This window comes from Poromitra crassiceps (genome assembly GCF_964638095.1).
Source record: "Poromitra crassiceps genome assembly, chromosome: 4".
In the NCBI taxonomy this organism is placed as follows: Eukaryota; Metazoa; Chordata; class Actinopteri; order Beryciformes; family Melamphaidae; genus Poromitra; species Poromitra crassiceps.
The window spans coordinates 39014424-39034124 of NC_139626.1; the positions used below are offsets into that span (position 1 = coordinate 39014424).

The window sequence follows — 19701 nt, forward strand, 5'->3', positions numbered from 1 at the left end:
TACATGTAGGTCTATGTGTATACGAGTGTCTATTGGTTGCACGTATATCGGCTCCTACCAGGGTCTTGTCAGTGACCAAGGCGTCCCAGATGCTGGTCATGGCCTGGCGAATGCCCAGGTTGGGGTCAAACTGGTAGCGGTAGAGACGGGGCACTAGCTGGGGCAGGTATGGGGCCAGCTGCTCCCCGGCCTTGGTTGCTATGATGTGGAACCCAAAGGCCGCGCCCTGGAGGGAGCAGGTGAGGTGGGAGAGAGGATGAGAGAGGCGGGTCCAGTCCAGGGAGAGGGTGAAGAGGCACAGGAGGCGGAGGAGAGAGAGGGAGTACACATTGGTGGGAAAATGGACACGGTGGGGTGCATAAACATAAGCTTTGGCTCTTGTCCTCTGATGTTCTAGGAGAAATGACACAATAGCTATTCGTTTAAAGGACTAACCGTCTGCTTTAATTTCAGGACATGTTCTGCAATATTGGTCGAACAGTTAAAAGACCTACAGCCCTTCTTGCCATGCTCTCCTCATTGAGAAAGTATTTGGACAGAGTGTCAGAAACCTTCAGACAGATCACTTCAATCTGCTATCATGCATTAAAAAAGGTCCTATTTTGTATTAGTAATGCATCAAAAGGTGGATTGTACTTCCTGGTTGTACCTTGCGAGAGTTCCACATGGCATGGTGATTGGCCAGGTTCATGAACTTGTAGACAAGATCTGGTTGGTTCAGGTCACTGGCCAATGAGCAGAGCTCCTTGTACGTGGACAACCCCTGGCTGCCCGGAACCATATGAGTAAGAAGATGGTCAATTGTGCATCAATTACCTCACTTAGAACTCAAGTTTGGTTCCCATTTGATGCTCGTCTTCTTATTTAAAAGTCCAATTGTCATCAAATTTGAAAAAGTAACACACGAGAGAACGACATTCCTTACCCATCAGGTGCTTTCCCCAAAGCATCTCCTTGGAACACCTCTGTGTCATCTGACACGGCATGCTTCACTCTGTTAGGAACGATAAATCAGCATTAACCATTATCTCCATGCATTTTACAATGTTCTCCCCTACACAGATGATGCTATTATGATGTTATTATGATTCTTTCTCCTGCTCCATTCTCTCCTTCACTCATCCATCTAGCCGTTACCTTTTCCCGGTCATGAGTGTTTCCACCAGGGTGGACACGAGTTCCTGCTGGTCCCCCTCGCCTCCCATCTCATAGACCAGGCCGAGGCCTTTGGAGGCCACATCCTGACTCAACTCTGAACCGAAGAAGAGAAGGTGGCATGGGGAAAGAGGTGAGAACGTTTGTAAATGTTGCAGGGAATACATTTCAAATGACTTAGTTGGTATGAAGCACATCACTGTAACAGAGAGAGCCTCATCTCACCATCAGGGTCTGAGAGAATGGAGATGAACGCTGTCTGAATCTTCGTCAGGTGGGACTGGAGGAGAAGAGAAATCACAATTATTACAATTAGAGTGATCTGACAAATACGGAATGAACTCCAACTCAAGAAAAACAAAGCAAAATACCAAGTAATTTTTGTATTTAAATCACAAGAGGCTGAAACACTTCTTCAAATTTTGTGCCCATATGAAGCCAATTGACTCTTGGATGATGTCACAGCTCAACCGTTGAACTGTGACCCCTGTTTGTCTTTAGACTCTGAGCCCCTAACCCTCAGCCACATACCTTGATTTCCTTGTGGTGGCCGATTTTCTTGACCAGGGAGAGCAGCCAGATGCAGGCTGCCTGTCGGACGTGGGGGTTTTGGCTGGGTATGTACTTGGACAAGATGGACTTGAGGACCCAGGGAACCACATCATTGTTTTTCATATCTGACAAGGCAAGGAAGAGAGTGGAAAGATAAAAGGTTCTGTGAGCAGTCCGGAGGTTAATCGATCATCTAAATTTCAAAAAAATGTAAAGCTCAAATCCTCTTTTTTTTTTTTTTGCAGATCTCCTGAGATGTCATAATGACAGCAAATGATTATACCGTTTAAAAACACAAATCCAACCACGTCGCTTGTAAATTACTATTTGGACAATCAGCCTTAAAGATCAGCCTTGAAAAACGAATCAGACTTGCCTGCTTACCTTAGAAATGTCTTAAGTCAACTAAGACAGACCAATATTCAACTCTTATCCAAGCATATTTTATTTCTAAAAGTTCATAAACAATCCTCATTTACTATATTCTCAACAACACTGTCTTGGCATGTTGTTATGTACATAATGTACTTGGCAAAAACCTTTCAAATAACATGTAGACAGTAGGGATGGGCATTTCTAGCAAAAACACTATTCGAAATTCGCTGGCCAAATTCGAATTTAATTCGAAATTCGAAAATAAAAATAAAAATGTAAAAAAAATTAAAAATGTATTTTTTTTTTTTTGTGAGTGAAATGTTGCATTGTCTCCCCTGATTCTAAGTCTATGGCTTTATTAATTAATATAAAAAGCTTCTGCTGTGGATTTTTAGCTCAAACAAGCATTGCACCACTGAAGTAAAGAACATGTTACATGACATTGACATTTTCGATATATAAAAAACAGTTTTGACAATCATGAGTGGTTCATTAAATATTTAGTAGGCTCAGGTCTGAGTGCCAAAGGGGTGACAAAGTCACCCCCTCTCCCTCTTCATGGGATTTCATCCGCCATTCATTTTTCCATAAACCTTGCTTAAAATGCTTATAAAAATTGTTTTACTTGCTCAAACCAAGCGATTTGACTATACTTAGAATCAGGGGAGACAATGCAACATTTCACTCAAAAAAATTTTTTTTTTTTTTTTTTTTTTTCGAATTTCGAATTTCAATAATAAAAGTCGACCTTGATAATAACAACGATTATTCGAAAATTCGAAATTCGATGCCCATCCCTAGTAGACAGATAGTACACAGGGACATGTCGCTATCCAGTCCATCCTCCAACCCACAAAATAGACTCTTTTGACAGTGTTTTAGGCCTGGGCAGAGACCCTGAGAGGGTCAGCCACTGTTTCTATTTCATTTAGATCAGTTTCTAGTCCTGCCTCTTGCTCCTGCTCGCCCGTCATTGAGGTAGAAACGCTAGTAGGAAAGGGCGAGGGTTGTGCAGATACAGATACCTAGCCGGCCACTTTCGACTCCCGCTTTGCAAATACAGAACAAAATCCGGACACGCTTTGCAAATACAGAGTAATCTTAAAATACAGAAAGTTAACTTTTTATTTTCCCCCAAGTCCCTGCTAATTTCCTACCCTGGTGTGTGTGTCTGTGTAACCTTGCTTACTGTATGGCGGGCTGTACTGCTCCTCGTTGCATGTCCATGGGTCCCTGGCAGCTCCAGAGCTGGTGCCGACGGCAGCGCTGGTTATGGCCTCGCCTACTGTGAACTGCAGTTCCACCTGCTTGGCCTGAGAGAGGGGGAGAAGGGGAAGGGGAGAGAGAGAGAGAGAGAGAGAGAGAGAGAGAGAGAGAAGAGAGGGCAAAGCGAGCGTGGAAAAGAGAAAATTAAACAAAGTGAAAGGTGACATTGTGTTGAAACGGTCGAATTGCAAAATGGAGAATGAAGTTTGATGCAAAAATACATGAAAGAAATGGGGGATGGAAATGGGATAATTCAGTAATATCTATGAATTTCTTGCTGACTCATAAGCAACTTGCAGACGCCTACATAGCTAATGTCAACCCTGCTGGCTGTCAGTCAGTCAGTCAGTCAGTGTGTTTCGTACCTCCACCGAGTCCATGAGGCCCTGCAGCAGCTTCGTCTGGTGAGGGAAGTCCCCATCTCCCACTGGAAGGTAGCCCAACGTCTGGATGGAACGCTCCTTCATCTGGACCATGCCAACACGCACGCACACGCAGACACACACGCACACAAAGTTTGATGGATGAGGCAAGTGAGAACTTCACCTGATGTAGCCGACAAACACTCTCATTCACATGTACGACTTTAACGTGAACTTGTCACCCCTGGACAGAATCGTAAAGCAGCCACTTCTACCTTGGTGGTCTCCTTGCCGGAGGGGATGCGGGCCAGCAGGTTGTCCACGGTGGACAGTTTGGTGAAGCCCTCGCCCTCTCCGGGGATCAGCAGGGACCCGTTCCGCCCGACCTCCCCCAGCGCTGTACACGCCGCTACCGCCAGTATCGCACTACTGCTGTCCAGGAAGGAACCTAGACGGACACGCATATGGTACACACGCGAGTGGGTGATCCAAAATAGGTTCATTGGCTTCACACAAATTAGCTTCACATTGGCAAAGCCAAAGTCTGACCATTATTAACAGCCGTGACAGTGTGCAGCTGGTATTGTTTTCACCTTGTGAGTCTGTGTGTGTGTGTGTGTGATCATGTCAAAATGTGGTCCTGGAGACACCTATTGTAGGGGGAACTACCACAGAAGCAGTTTTTAGTACATTGCCCCACACACACACACACACACACACACACACACAAAGTCTGGTCTGTGGACACATTTTGCAATAGCGATAGGCAGCATCACGACCGTGCAAGATGCAGTCACGAAACGTTACAGGTGTGAGGTTGAGATCACTATGAAGGCTGATTTCCAAGATGGGTGTGGTCCGAGCAAGGGGACGGTCCTCCCACTTTACGCCCCTGGCCCACATTAGTTTTAAGTCGCGGCTGGTGTAGGGTCTCTAGTTTTGTTACGGGAATACAATAGTGGAGGGTAGATGTAAGCTACAGTTAATAGTATTATTTACGTCAACTTCTTGCAAACAACTGGTACAGTTACTGTAACTAACACCCGTCAACACAGTCAATGAATTATGCTGGGAGGAAATCCATGCATCATCATCATTACAATAGTGTGAATTCATACCAATTGTCTTGGTGGCCATGGCAACGAGTTCATCATCCTCCTGGGGTGTGGAGATCATTCGCTCGGTAGCATCGCTGGCGGTGACGGCTTTCCTCTTGCTCATGTACCTTCCCACCATGTAGCCTAGAGCTAAGATGGCGCCATGCTGGGTCTCAGGACTCTGTAGAAAAACAGTCAACATTTAGGTTACGGTCAACTGGGACGACTTATCGCTATCAGGCATCAAGAGCTGTGGAGTGGCAAAGCGGCGTACGTGGTTGTCTTTGGTGATTTTGACCAGGTTGTACACGGCGGTCTTCAGCTCGTTGCCGGACATGGTTGAAACCACAACGGCGTACAGCTGGGCCGCCAGCTCCCTCATGTCTTCCTTGTTTGTGTTCATCAGACTCTGGGGAGGAAGGAAACCGGCGGCATTACAACTGACTGCATCGATAGATAGGTGTAGTCAACAAGTGTCCACAACCTGCATCTAGAAGTTGCAATAGTGCAGCAGATTTGTCCAATAAATTCCCGTTATGGGTGGAGCAACATTCCAGAAGTGCAGCCCGCAGATGAAAAGTGTTTTATGATGGCCTCATCTGTACAGTATTAGGCTGCTATGATGCAAGGATGCTTCATCATGGATAAACCTAATATACTGTATGTGCGGCCATTTTGGACACTCTCTGCCAATTCAGACACACACATATTACATTTTTAGCATCTTGTATTGTGCAATTTAAGTCTTGCCTTTCGTTAGAAAATGTATATGCATATTGTGTGTGTGTGTGTGTGTGTGTGTGTGTGTGTGAGTGTGTGTGTGTGTGTGCATGTGTGTGTATATACACAAAAGACTGGATACCGCATCAAACAGTCTCTATAGATTTGATGAGAGTGAATTGGCTGCCTGCCAGTACATTGAAAAGAAAAGAAGCACAACATATATTTGATCAAAAACCAAAAACAAACAAACAAACAAAGACACTCACTTTAATCCAGTCAATTTTGTCAGCATATCTGGGGGCCAGTTTCTGTGGGCACACAGACACCACCTCCAGCAGACAGTACATCACTGGGATTCCTGTTGAGAGATTACCAATAGCAGTGCAATAAATATGGACTGTCTTGAGAACACAAAACAATAACCCGAGTGAACAATAAACGGATTAATGCAACATTTTTTTATAACAGGGCTGAGTTTGAAACCGATTTTTGCGCACCACTGTGCTGTGCTAAAGCCAAGGTCTGATCCGGGCCCACAGCATTTAGTCTAAGCCAATACTAAAATCACGACACCGCTCTTGTAAGAAGCATGTCAAGAACACTGGAGATGAATCGCTCTCACCTCCGATGGCAGAGAGCAGCTGCTGCAGCAGGTCCATGTAGATGTGAATGGGATTAGCTTCGCTGCCCTTCAACCCTGAGGGCTGGGGGTCAGAGGTCAGCAGTGCGTGGACGTAGCGGCCGATGGCCGGCGCGTCGCCCTGCATGTCTGCCAGGCTCTTGGACAACGGTGTGGCCCCCGCGCTGTGCGCCAGACACATCCTCAGGTAGAGCATGATCTGCGGGAATGGGAGGAGGAAACACAGTGGACATGAAGCCAGGATAAACAGAAGAGGTTGGGGGGAAAAAACCACTTCCTTCCTTGATCACAAACTCTTACCTCTCCAAATGCAGAAGGGTTGAAAGGAAGAGTGGAGGTTCCAACAGTGTACTTGGCCGGAGTCTTCATCCTCTGAGCCGCCTGATAATGACAAGATCAAAAAAAGTTTAGACCCCGACCGATATATCGGTCCACCAATATTATCGTCCGATACCCGATGTATCGGTATCGGCCGATATTGCAGATTTTTTTTTATTATTAAATGTTTTAAGTTATAGACGGCATTGTGCATTGTGTATATTTGATCCTTTTTCTCAACTGAAGTTATATTCGTTCTATTTGTGTTTTTGTATTTCTAGTTATTTTATCCTTTAAATCCATTCAATTCCCAGTGATGTTTACCGTTTCATTGCATTGATGTCAATTTGGACAATAAAGTTCATTGATACGCTGTAAGAAAAAACACAGGGGGTGCTCCGAGGGAGGAAAGGCTTCCAGCATACAGTATATGCAGGCCAAAGTATGCCATCGGCCAACTCTTTTTTTTTTTACCAGATTTTTCTCCCTAATTGTACTGCCAATTCCCCCAGCTGTCCCGGTTGTTGCTCCACCCCCTCTGCCAATATTGGGAGAGCCGTAGACTAGCATATGCTTCCTCCGATACATTCACCTGACAATGAGGAGTAACAGGACATAGCGCGTGGGAAGATCACACTATTCCCCCCAGTTCCCCTCCCCCCCAGAACAGGCATGCCGACTGACCAGAGAAAGCATTAGTGCAGTGACCAGGACTTATACCCCACCAGTTTCCCACCTGCAGACACAACAAATTGTCTCTGTAGGAACGTCTAACCAAGCCGGAAGTACCGCTACTGGGAATTGAACCCGGGTCTCCGCGGTGGTAACCATCGTCGGCCAACTCTTAACTTGGGTGTGACATGATGACTGGATGCACTAAATGGGTGATATGGACAGGCCTTCACCTTCTCCTGGACGTAGGCCACCATGTCAGGAAAGGAGGGCATTGGTTTGGATCCCTCCTTCTCGGACCTCTTGGTGGGAAAAGCCCTCAGCACCTTCTGGGCCTCCGCGGCCACCTCCTCCCTCCTGCAACACAGAGGACAAACACTTCATCTTCTGCTCCATTCAACAAGAGTAAACCCTCATTCTAAATCATCTTTCAATCATCTTACATGTGATAAGTAATCATTTACATGCTATTTAGATGCACGTAAGGTGCTTTCAAAAGTCACTAAATTACCAATGTGTATTAGTGTTTTACTTTCTCTCTCCATGACACAGCAGTGGTGGGGACTTACGGGTCTCCAGCAGCCAATAGCAGCAGGTATCTTGAGGGCACGTGGTCAGGCGCAAATACCGTGCTAGCATATTTCATGGCCACCTGACGAACCTGCACCTCCGGCTGACCAAGGAAAATAGAAATAAACCCATTATTATAAACATACCGCTGCTAACTGAACATTGGCAGTATTCACAAAAGTATCTGACTGTTAAAATTTGTTCTTACTACTCAAATCTTTTTTTGTATATATATATAATTCTTTATTCATTCATTTTTTTAACAGTACACAGCATCTAGCAGAATACAGTGCAGAAAATAAAGTAAAGGATAAGAAAAAATAAGTTAGTACAGTAACAAACGGAATCAAAAATATACAAAAACTAAACAAACAAATAAACAAACAAAAGGTTGTTTGTGAGTTGAGCTTGTGCTGTTTACAGGAATGATATGGTATCTGAAATGCCATAGTAATGGAGATACTGTACATATTACAAACAATTACATTTAATACTAGAAGAGCTAAGCTATTGAATTGAGAGCAGTGTTAGAACAGCCTAGGAATATAGACAATAGCATTAGACCAGGTGGATAGTGTTTCAAGTTTTGCTCCAGCTTGGCTGTAGATTTTTCTAAAAGACAGATATCATCAAACAAAACAGCCCAGACTCTAATCAAAACAATATTTGGTTCAAACCAGCTTTTTAAGAATTGTCTGTTTTGCTAATGTGGAGGCAGCAAGAATTATTCATTTCACAGCGTATGATAGTATAACATTTGGGTTATGACCAAAAAGCCAGAGGGCTGGGCAAAGTGGAAGATATTTATCAAGTAGATTTACTAGTGATTCAACATGTACTCAGAGCAATTTGACTCTTGTACAATTCCAAAACATGTGCATAAAGGTTCCTAGATCACATTTGTTGTTTTAAGCAACAATTTTCAAAAATCTGTTTTGCTCTGGTATGCTTCCACGTGACATTCTGACTTCATACCTACCTTTCCTATGTACGCAGCCACAAGAGCCTCCATCAGGTTGAGCAGTGCCCCCTGCAGGTTAGCGTAGGCTCCTACCATCATAGACAAAGCTTCCTGAATGGCCAGACGAACGTCAGACTCCTCCTGGAGAAGTTAACGCAGCCAGCAATTTGGAAAGATCAAGATCAGTCATCAGACATGTTTCCTGTAATGCATTCTTGTTTGGTATTGCGTTCTTAGGTGCATTTCATGGCAGATCATTGAGAGATTCTTTAACCTACCTTGCACATGGACTCAAAAAACTGCTGTACAAGTGCAATGTCCTTTGTGAATAGTTGTGGCATGCGGCTAGGAAAGAGTACAGAAAAACAACACATATTTTATGATACAAATTCCATTGTAAGCTGGTAGCGTTGAATAAAAAAAAGAGCATTGGGATTGCAAACATACCTGGATAGCTTCCCGACAGCAGAGTATGCAACACACAGTAACTTAGGATCCTGCAAGAACACGTTGCTCAATGTCAATAAAATCAACTACTGAACTGTATAAAATAACATATTAAATATGTGTTGTTATGTGCAGTTTTACCTCCTTGTATTCATTGATGAGCTTGGTAAGACCGTTGAGCAACATTAGTCCCAGGGGTTTATTGGTGTCAGGACATCTGAAAAAGAGACAACACCCAAAGATAATGTTTAAAAATGCCTATTTTATCATGAAGTTCAAAGGTTATCTGGGATATTTCTACACAATGGGGGGAAAAAAACATCTTACACCATGCAGATGTGATGGACAAATTGCAAAGTGAGGGACAGCAGTTTGTTGTTGGTGTTGGCTCCAAACAGACCATCATACACAACCTGAGGAGGAACAGGAAACCATGGAGAGTGATTATACATGGGGGGGGGGGGGGGGGGGGGGGGTTGAGCTTATGGAACAGACAAACACAACCAAAATGAGACAATTCTCTTTTCCTAAACAAAGCCCTGTATTAAAGAATGAATCCTATGGATTTCCCCATTGAAAATAATTTACTCGCAGACTAATAATGCATGACAGCATATTTGGGTCTCACGACAAATATATAAGAATTTGCACAACCGCACAAAGCCAGCGTACCTGGATGTTAGCGGGAAAGCACTCTGCAGCGAGGCGTGAGCGCAGAAGGTGTGGCAGGATCTTCAGCTTGACTCTGGTGCTCACCGGCTCGTGTTTCAGCTCTTGCTTCACAGTGGCTCCCTAGTATGAAAAAACAACACAGCATTAATATACATCAGATTGGCAATAGGTCATTTTATAGGCGGCTCATGGGCCCGCCCCCTTTTAGGGGGAAAACACAAGCCACTTGCCGTTGACTTCAATGTAAAATAGCAGTACCTAAAAAAATCGATGGAAAAATAACAGAATTAATCTCGTTTATTAATGACCCAAAGACACGACAATATATTACAACTCGGCAGGCCACGGAATAGCCAAGAAAACATCGTAAATATGACTTTGACCCATCTAAAATCATGTGACTCATGACCCGTCTGTGACCTAGTTCCGGTGTCCGCCTGTTCATCGCATGGTCAGCGAGTTCCATTTGAAGTCGGCAACTTGCATATTAATTGGCTCAGTCTAGACTGCCGTAACATGTGACATGAGTCACATGATTTTAGGTGGGTCAAAGTCATATTTCCGGTGTCTCTTGCGCCTTCTATGGATAGACTAGTTGTAATATATTGTCATGTCATGGTGTCTTTAGGTCATTAATAAACAAAATTAATTCTGTTATTTTTCTATGATTTATTTTTGTTGGTACTGTTATTTTACATTGAAGTCGACGGTGAGTGCTTGTGTTTACCCCCTAAAAGGGGGCGGGAACATATTGCGGATCGGATGTGTATACACAAACTATTTCACAGGTTAAGTTTGGAAACTGGGAATTTGACTGAATTGACGCACCTTTGTTTTGAGAGGAATATCCCCCAGGTAGACTTTGTACATCTTGTTAATGATCAGAGGATTGTTCCAATCAATGAGGCTGGAAGAGAACAACACATATACAAACGTATACAAACAAGCACTCAAAAGTTTTGGACATGAAACCTTTCAGTTAGCATCATTGCCACATCCTAAACAAATACAATGCTGCTCAGTTGGGAAAATCTCATCAAATTCAAAAATGTCTGCCTAGTCTATAAAATCATGCACGGTTTAGCTCCTCCTCCCCTGTCTGCTTTCATCACCTCAAAGTCCACCTCAACCAGAGCCACTAGAGGCACAAACAGAGGGGACTGTACAATCCCACCCAGGAAATCTGCTTTTAGCCAGGCTGTATTCTCCTTCATATCTTCTCACCAATGGAATTCATTACCACAATCAGTCAGAGAATCTCCATCCTTCTGCTCATTTAAACACAACGCTAAGAAATGGCTAACCAATAACCAAACATGTCAACATTGATCTCTGCTGTTCAACCACATTCATAGCTCCTCACTTACCCATTTCCATACCTTGTCTATCCTGTCCGTTTATACCCATGTGGTTTTTATCCTGTTTTACCTGTACTGTATGTGCGCTTCCTTCTTTTTTTCCTAACAATGATGTTTTTTTGTTGTTGCCGTTATTTTTTATTTTATGTTCTTTTGCTGTTGTTTTTAACGACGAATGAGCCTTCTGGCTAACTCGGATATATTTACATTGTCAAATGTTGATTAATGTACACTGTCCCTTCACAATAAATAAATTGAAAAAATTGAAAAACATGGACTCCTCAAACTTTCATTTTCTAAAGTGTACAGATCCCAACCTACTTTCATCATGGTTCTTACCTTATGAATCGCCACATAAAAACGCATTCATTTCACAAGTGATCACTTTGATATTAGGAGTATCATTTCAGGTCACCTTAGCAAGCAACAAAAATGAGACCGTTTTTTTTTTTTTATTGGGGTTGGCTTAGTGGCTTACCTAGAGCCTCTCAGACTAGAGAGCAATGAAATATATATGTTGGTCATTTCTCAGGTCTTTTGACCATATAAACCCAAAATGGCTATTTAACTAAAAAAAAATAAACTGATCTCAAATTGGACTTTCTATTCTAAGATAGGTTTATGGTGGGGAAGCCCAAATCGGCATCAATTTCCTCTCCCCAGGGTGAGACTTAGAAAGCAATATTTAGTGACCGAAAAGTTGGCTGGGTGGTTGACGTGTGACAGGTGGTGAAGCAGACATGAACCCAAGGCCATGCCAATTCGTCCACTTACCTCTGTTTGCTCTTCAGCTCCAGGTCGGCGGCGGTGGCCACGCTGTGTCGGGTGTCGCTGGAGGCCACCACCAGGTGCACCACTGTCTCCACCTCGGGGACCTGCTCCGCCTCCATGAACTTCACTATGCCCAGCTTACACTGGGGAACACACACGCACGCACACACACACACACACACACACACACACACACACACGCACACACACACACACACGCACACACACACACACACACGCACACACACACGCACACACACACACACACACACACACACACACACACACACACGCACACAAGTGAGGAGTCGTCAGCCAACCACTGAAGACAACACTATCACTCTCCAAGCATATACACAAAACCATCTTACAGCCTAATTAAACACTGCGAACAAATGTCTATCATAGCTATTTATTGATAGCAAATAAGACAAATTAGAGGTTGGTGTGGAAGTGTGGATCACAAAAAGCTTGCTTGAGCATTACACCGATTTTTATTTTTATATATTATTTTCTGGGGCATTTTTGCCTTTATTAGACAGGACAGGAAAGGTGGGGAGAGAGAGAGAGAGGGGATGACATGAGGCAAAGGACCTCAGGTCGGATTCGAACCCATGTCGGCCGCACGAAGGACCGAGCCTTTGGTACAATTTTATTATTATTTTCTCTTTCATTTTTCTGACTTTTCTTCCCATCTGTACTTGGCCAATTCCCCCTGCTGTCGCGGTCCTTGCTCCACCCTGCCTCTGCCTGATCTGGGGAGAGTTGTAGTAGACTAGCACCATGCTTCCTCCGATACATGACGGCGAGGAGCTTCACCGACAGGGCGCAACGCGTGGGAGGCTCACGCTATTCCCCCCCGGTTCCCCTCGCCTCTGAACAGGCGCCCGCACCGACCAGACCAGCACACACATACACGCAAACGTGGAACCTGCCCACAGTGACGTAAACACAGCCCAGTCCTCCAGCATCAGGAGTCCGGTACCTGCTCTAGTTGCTCCGCGCTCCACTGGGCCTCTCCGATGACCCTCTTGGCGGCGTAGACGCTCATCCCCGGGGGAGGCTGGGGGAGAGCCTGGCCGGCTGCCGCCACCGCCCCGGCCCCGGCCCCGGCACCTCCCTGCGGGGAGGAGGGAGCGGGGCGCGTGGGGGACTCATTCAGCACAAACCTAGAGGAGCCAAAGTGACAGTAAGTCAAGGCGGGGGGCTCGTTCAAACGCTAAAAATGACAGAGGACAAATGGCAAAATTGACAGACTACAATTCTGACAGGGAATTCAGGACAGGCCCCAATAGATCCCTCTCGCTCCACTGGTCTCTTTTCATACATCTTCGCTGACCTGGATGAAAGCGCTCAGTAGATCCAACTAGCTTCCCTATTGGTTTTCATTTGTCCTATTCAAGCCGGGCACAAATACAGTCCATTAACCGTGGCATACTTAAAGAGACTTCTGAACTTGCCCTCGCTCTTACAATAATACCCGCACCACGAGCGCGGTACAGTACACACCCGTAGGGCATCAACAGGACATCTAGCATGAAATCCAGCAGCAGCTGCACCGTCTTCGGCCTCTCTATGAGGATGAACGGCGAGGCATTCTTGGAGCTGTTGGACTTGGCAGGGTATTTCATATGGTAGAGAGTCGGGATCAGCAGGTGCATCAGGCTAGGAGACGGAGACGGAGGGGAATTAGAAAATGATCATGCCAAAAAAAGCAACGTATAAGGTCCGCCTGAATAAAGACGAGCGAAGCATTAGGAGTCAACTTGACCAAGTGTTCTACTGTGTTTGTGTTTGTGTGCGCGTCCATCCTCACCTGTCCTGCTGCGGTTGTGGTTTGCCCTCCATGGCAGTGAGTAGGGTGGGGGCCAACTCGCACTGTTTTCCTACCTCCAGACGAGGGTAGCCCATTTTGATGTAGATGATGGTGAAGTTCTTAAAAGAAGAAGAAAAAAAAAGGTGATCATCATCCCCCTCTCATGTTACAGACCACCACCTCTAAAATGTCTATCAATAGAGAGCCGCAGGGATGACGTATTTTTGTAGGCTGAATGCGGAAGTCCCGAACTTCCTGGTTCCACACTGTTTCTGTCTATGGGATTTTTGAATGGGTTTTTGGCGATATGCTTCAAATAATGTCTGTGGGCAACGCAAGTTTAATCAAACGCGAACCAAGGTTCAGCGGGATAATCTTCACACATGAGGACCACTTTCATGAGTTTTGTAGCGTAAATGCGAGCCCTAGAAGTAAAATGCTCGAGCTAAGCTAATCCTGAACTACACACTGTCGCATAGGCTTCACGTCACGTCAGCACTCAACCTGGACTGTTGTTGATGTGTGCACTGATTACCTCGGGCTGAACGGGGCTGAACCAGGTGAGGGAAAGAGAATTTCCGTGTTCGCCCTTTGAAGTGGTGACGTTATTGACGTATATATCCACATCGACTCAGCAGTGTAGTCTCATTTAGCCGTTTGCTAGCTAGCCGCCCGTTTAACGGCATGTAAAAGCTTCAAAACTCATAAAAGTGGTCTTCATGTGTGAAGATGATGTTACTAAACACTGGTTCGCGTTTGATTAAGCCAGCGTTGCCCAGAGAGATTATTAGAAGCATCGCGCCAAAAACCCATTCAAAACTCCCATAGGCGAAAACTGTATGGAACCAGGGGCGTTAGCATCGATGATTTCCGGACTCGTTACTGCGGCTCTCTATAGCAGCGCTGATCTACTATCTAGGACAGGGGTGGGCAACATTTTTTTTCCTGAGGGCCATACTGACTTAGATCAAGTAAGCGAAGGGCCACACATTGGAGATTATACCTGCCTGAACACTCCTGATTTTCGTGGGAGTCTCCCTATTTTTAACCCTCTCTCCCGTTGTGATTGGTAGTTTCTTGTTAATCTCCTGATATAATAGTGATACAAATCCAATGGCTGTAGCAGATGAGATTTATTAACATAATTCTGCCTTTTATTCCGTTTTTGGTGGTCGTTTTGTTTTTCTTTGAGTCCGGCCCTGGGGCCGCATTTTGCCCCAGGGCGGCAAGAAATGACTGTAGAACAGTCATTTCTTACACATGAGATAACTTATAGCCTTTTAGTCATAAAGATTATTGAAAGATAGCCTATTCCATATTCCAGACTGAAATGTTATAACAGAAGTGGAGTATTGGCCAGAATGACATGAACATTTGGACCTTTATTCAGCGGGTATCTTGCATGTTGCGTTCAGGTGCACTGTCATTTTTCAATTTTTTTTGCAATTCCATCGCGAGCCGCCCCGGGCCGTATTTTGCCCATGTGTGATCTAGGATCTCTGGTGGAGCCATGTGACCATATAAAATGCACTATGGAAATACAAAGCAAATTGGCTTCAGATTACTACTTCTATTTTAAGATAGGCGTATAACCAGTTAGGGGAAAAAAATCTCCTATTGAAAGATAATGCTAAAACATGAGACGAATTTACAGACGAATTTATATGAGACGATTACTGAAGTGGAGACGTCTTTAATCCCAGGATTACTAGATGATGAAAGGTGCAGCATAACTGAATTTGCAGTGATATTCTCAGCGGGCACCTCTTTCTTTCTATTCATTTTGATATTGCTCTACTACTGCGGTTAAGGGGCGAGGAGTGAGGCAAATAGCTGGACTACGTTATTACACTTTTGGCTCTAGCTGATCTAAAGTGTACAATGAGATTGTTACCGTGACAAAGGAGGCGGCTGCGGGGTCTTGGTACTGCACCAGCAGAGTTTCTACCGGTAGCTGTATCTTAGGCCGGCTCTTTATCCTCTTGTTCAGGTGGACCAGCAGCTCCATCACCTAGCAGCAGAGGCACAGTGGGTAGCGTCAGTACAATGGGCCTTGTTCACAGACGCCATTTTGTGGCTAAAAGGCAGGGTAAACACAGCAGGTGCAACCAACTCTCTAAGTAGGGCCCCAGCACTGGAACACCTAAATGGACTGGAAGTTGGAAACCCTGATTGATATTTTGGTGCACCTATGCTACGTCCTGCCTTTTAGACACAAAATGGCTGGTGTGAAAAAAGGACTGTTGGGGAGAAATATACAGCACTGGTGAGAATAATGACACATTGATGAATCGAAAAGGATCCTTGTATTGGGTCAACTCAGTTCTCAGTCTCTATCCACTTTGCTCAACTAGAGACTGAGGACTTTCTCCCAGCTTTCGTTGTTAAAACTGGATGGAAATAATTTGAGTGTAAAAAAAACCTGCATCGCCGAACCAATCCAGAATCTTTAGGGTGTCCCTAAACTTCGTGCAGAAGGGGCGGTGACATGCAGAAGTCATGCTTGTAAACGGACAAAACAGAATCAAATCATGTTAACGCTGCTCGGGACATTTTCAATGTTTTAAAAAGTGATGTGTTACAAAGTGATTTGTTGTATCTACAGTTTGTTTCACTAGTACGGAGGATGATGGGGGGAGCGCGTCATTTCTGTAACGTGACAAAGTGGCGTAGGTTTGTTAGCGGCTGCTGGTTCAAACATCTATTTTTGGCAAGAAGTCCCAGGATGATTGGTCGGCAGAGATCTCTAATTGTCCGGGAGCCGAGAGTATGTATTGGGAGGAAATATGCCATGGGGACCATAGTGGTAACTTTAAGTTAATGTACACCGCCTCCGGTACAGATGCGGTACAGCTCCGGTACGGCTGCGAACAGACCCACACTCATGTAATCTGTCAGACATATGCGGGATCCAACAACAATAGAACAGGTGCGTAATTGTTCCGTACCGCATGTATCGCCCATCAATTAACATGGGCGAGAGTCGATTCGGCAGTTTTGCCGGATCCGCAATGCAGCCCTAACGCATCTGGTGTACATTGCCTGTAAGTCTCCATCTAAAGAATTTTAAGGAACTGCTAATATCAGGTACGCTTCTCTGATAGATTTTAATACCAGTTTTCTTATTAAAAGCTATTGAGGGAGAGGCTCTAAGAGTATGGAACTCTAGAGGCCATTTACACCTGGCAGTTAGTTAACATGCGTTTTCTGCCATCAGATTGCAATCAGATTCTATTTTATCACTTCTGCCTGATTCCATTTACGCCTGGCGTTAACATGCGTTTTCTGCAATCTGATTGCAATCTGATTGCAGAAATGGGTGTCCTCTCAATCCGCATAAAGTTGCTGTATCCAGATTGAGAGGACACATTGCATTTACACTTGTGTTCAATGTGTACACAAATGCATCCCTGACCACCTCCGGGGGTGGTTTGGCCGATCAGATTGCAATCCTTCTTCAATGCGTTTTGGGGGTGTTTACACCTGTACTTTCAAGTGATAAAACACAATCTGATTGCAATCTGATCACAGAAAACACATGTTAACGCCAGGTGTAAATGGCCTCGAATTTACCCTAATGTATGTGACAAGTAGGTATACAGCACAGACTACCAGGGGTCATTTTAATCTTTTCAGCTACAAATCGCTGACATCCTTCTTACTTTCTTCCGCACACCCTCTTGAACACTGGACAGTTTGAGGAGCACAGGGGGCAAGAACTTAGATATGATGTCTTGCAGCTGTTCGTCTGTTTCTGCGTGGCCCAAGCGAAGGAACACACGTTCCAGTTGATCTGTCGAGCACAAAAGAAATGATGACACACATTAAACATGGCACAATTAACATTTCTTCCTCATTTAGTTCGTTTCCGCCAAGCGCTAGAGCAGTGTTGTTCCCAAACTTTTTCACATCAAGGACCGGGACCCCTACAGTACACTGACACAAATTAGACCACGGACGCCCATTTGATAAGATTTTGTCCCAGGGTCCCCCATCTGATAAGATTTTAGCTTTTTGTGACGACCCTCCCACTCTCCTGAACCTGTCTTGCAGGAGCCTGGTGTTGGGGTCATTAGGCTGATTGGGTGCATCTGGGCCTGGTGTACACCTTGGGCTTAAGAAGAACTTCAGACCATTCATTCGCTCTCCCTCCTCACTGATGCAACTTCTGTTCTCTTTGTTTAATGTAGTTTGTTAAGTTATTTTCCCGTAGTTTTTTTTAAATAATTTTTTAACTTTTAAATTGGTGCGACTCCCCTCATTTATTACTTCCTTGAGCCAGGTTGTAACATATGAGTTGTACACCAAAGTAAAAGTTAAAACAAAGATTTATTATCTAAAACTAAGGGGAAACATCCGGAAAACGCAAAAGAACAGAACAAAAGATGCATTGGAGATTGACTGAATGGTCTGAAGGCCCAAGAAACATAATACCAGAATGAAATGTTGGGAGCGGGGGAGTCTGGTGCAACGCACAGGTCCTGGACCTGGTGAGACGTAGGAGGAGCCCGGACAGGAGTCAACCCACAGAGCCCAGTCCTTCCACGTGCCAGAGCCTCCCGGGCCCGGCAGGGACCTAAGTCGGGGCTTGATCAACCCCGGCTGGGTCACCTGGGCGAGGGTGTATGATGTTGCAGTACCCGAAACATCCTATGACCCCAGGGTACATCACTGATGATACGTCCCAGTTGCATCCATGTGATATCATCAGAGCTGGTAACTTTGGGGGAATTTAAGGCCATTTTGAAAGATCGAGAAGAAAATAGTCTTGATCATTGTAACTGCCCCTAAATTGTTCTCCCATGTATGAATGTATTTCTCTGTTTGTATTGCTTGTGTTTTTGTTGTAACATTGTTTTTTTATGCTGCCCTCTTGGCCAGGTCGCTCTTGAAAAAGAGATTTTAATCTCAATGAGACTTTACCTGGTTAAATACAGGTTATTGATTATTGATTGATTGATGTTTTCTCTCTATCTAAGGTTACCGACCCCAACACCAGGCTCCTGCAAAACAGGGCCAGGAGAATGGGAGGGTCATCACACTTTTGTTTTATTACAGAACGTGTATGAAACCCATGAGTAAAATAGTCATACATTTTTGTATTGTGTTATGGTCGGAATTCTCGTGAAAATAAATGATTATCCTTTCTGCGGGGGACCCCCTGGAACCCCCTCAAGTTACCCCTGGGGGGGTCCTCGCCCCCCCAGACCCCACTTTGCTGCTGCTGTAGATTGAAAACTACCTTGGTGCAGAGTATTGCCATGCTAAATTTTATCATAGCTTTCTATTCTGATATGGGAGTGCCATTTCATGCAAAACAGTGAGTGAGGTGTTCAACTGCATAGAGGTTGCGAAACACACGACCTGAATGAAGCCTGTGGACAAGTAGAAAATTAAGGTTGACGATCTCTCCAGCATGTTGCTCCAGCTTGGCTGATCAGCCTGTCAGCCGCTGTCATGCTGTAACCATCACTCAGCCTTCTTGCTGTTGGCATTATGGCTCACTAAACAGGCTAGCTACGTTCACTGACAATACACTGCATCGCTTCTCTGACACATAAGCTTTCACCACCAATGACATCCTGATCCTGTTAAATGAAGTCTTGATAACCAAAACGTTAAACTATAAAATGCACAGCTGGCTCATAACAGCATAATGAAAGGGTGTTCATACGTGATACTTTCATTTTGACCATGACTGGGCAAACGGCCTTCTGACGTTAGCATGCTTAGCTGACTAGCGTTAGCTATCTATGCTAACGTTAATGCGGCAGCCTTAAATAAACATATCTCGTTATTTCATACATACTTGAATTGTTCCAATCACCCACACCACTTCATTAAACACATATTTGACAGTCATAATCACGAGTAACATCTAAGCTGACACCAATCAATCGCCAATAACGCATAGAGAAACTTACTGAGTTCATCTTGGGCAGCCAT

The 19701-nt window shown here is 44.6% G+C and overlaps 1 protein-coding gene across 1 annotated transcript in view; it reads right to left on the minus strand.

Moving 5' to 3' along the window:
• The window catches only part of ecpas (Ecm29 proteasome adaptor and scaffold), a gene marked incomplete at its 5' end in the record, with an annotated part of 32853 nt that extends 13152 nt beyond the window's left edge, over nucleotides 1-19701 (minus strand). Inside the window, 30 exons of the mRNA XM_083635905.1 lie at nucleotides 59-226; nucleotides 650-767; nucleotides 926-994; nucleotides 1138-1252; nucleotides 1381-1435; nucleotides 1687-1832; nucleotides 3272-3395; nucleotides 3714-3815; nucleotides 3986-4158; nucleotides 4829-4988; nucleotides 5082-5216; nucleotides 5797-5888; nucleotides 6153-6369; nucleotides 6471-6551; nucleotides 7394-7517; nucleotides 7730-7833; nucleotides 8710-8832; nucleotides 8970-9036; nucleotides 9139-9188; nucleotides 9280-9355; nucleotides 9466-9551; nucleotides 9811-9930; nucleotides 10639-10717; nucleotides 11943-12082; nucleotides 12925-13108; nucleotides 13449-13604; nucleotides 13756-13874; nucleotides 15650-15766; nucleotides 17418-17548; nucleotides 19680-19701. Coding sequence (XP_083492031.1) covers nucleotides 59-226; nucleotides 650-767; nucleotides 926-994; nucleotides 1138-1252; nucleotides 1381-1435; nucleotides 1687-1832; nucleotides 3272-3395; nucleotides 3714-3815; nucleotides 3986-4158; nucleotides 4829-4988; nucleotides 5082-5216; nucleotides 5797-5888; nucleotides 6153-6369; nucleotides 6471-6551; nucleotides 7394-7517; nucleotides 7730-7833; nucleotides 8710-8832; nucleotides 8970-9036; nucleotides 9139-9188; nucleotides 9280-9355; nucleotides 9466-9551; nucleotides 9811-9930; nucleotides 10639-10717; nucleotides 11943-12082; nucleotides 12925-13108; nucleotides 13449-13604; nucleotides 13756-13874; nucleotides 15650-15766; nucleotides 17418-17548; nucleotides 19680-19701 — 3453 coding nt within the window. The remainder of the gene's footprint in view (nucleotides 1-58; nucleotides 227-649; nucleotides 768-925; nucleotides 995-1137; nucleotides 1253-1380; nucleotides 1436-1686; nucleotides 1833-3271; nucleotides 3396-3713; nucleotides 3816-3985; nucleotides 4159-4828; nucleotides 4989-5081; nucleotides 5217-5796; nucleotides 5889-6152; nucleotides 6370-6470; nucleotides 6552-7393; nucleotides 7518-7729; nucleotides 7834-8709; nucleotides 8833-8969; nucleotides 9037-9138; nucleotides 9189-9279; nucleotides 9356-9465; nucleotides 9552-9810; nucleotides 9931-10638; nucleotides 10718-11942; nucleotides 12083-12924; nucleotides 13109-13448; nucleotides 13605-13755; nucleotides 13875-15649; nucleotides 15767-17417; nucleotides 17549-19679) is intronic.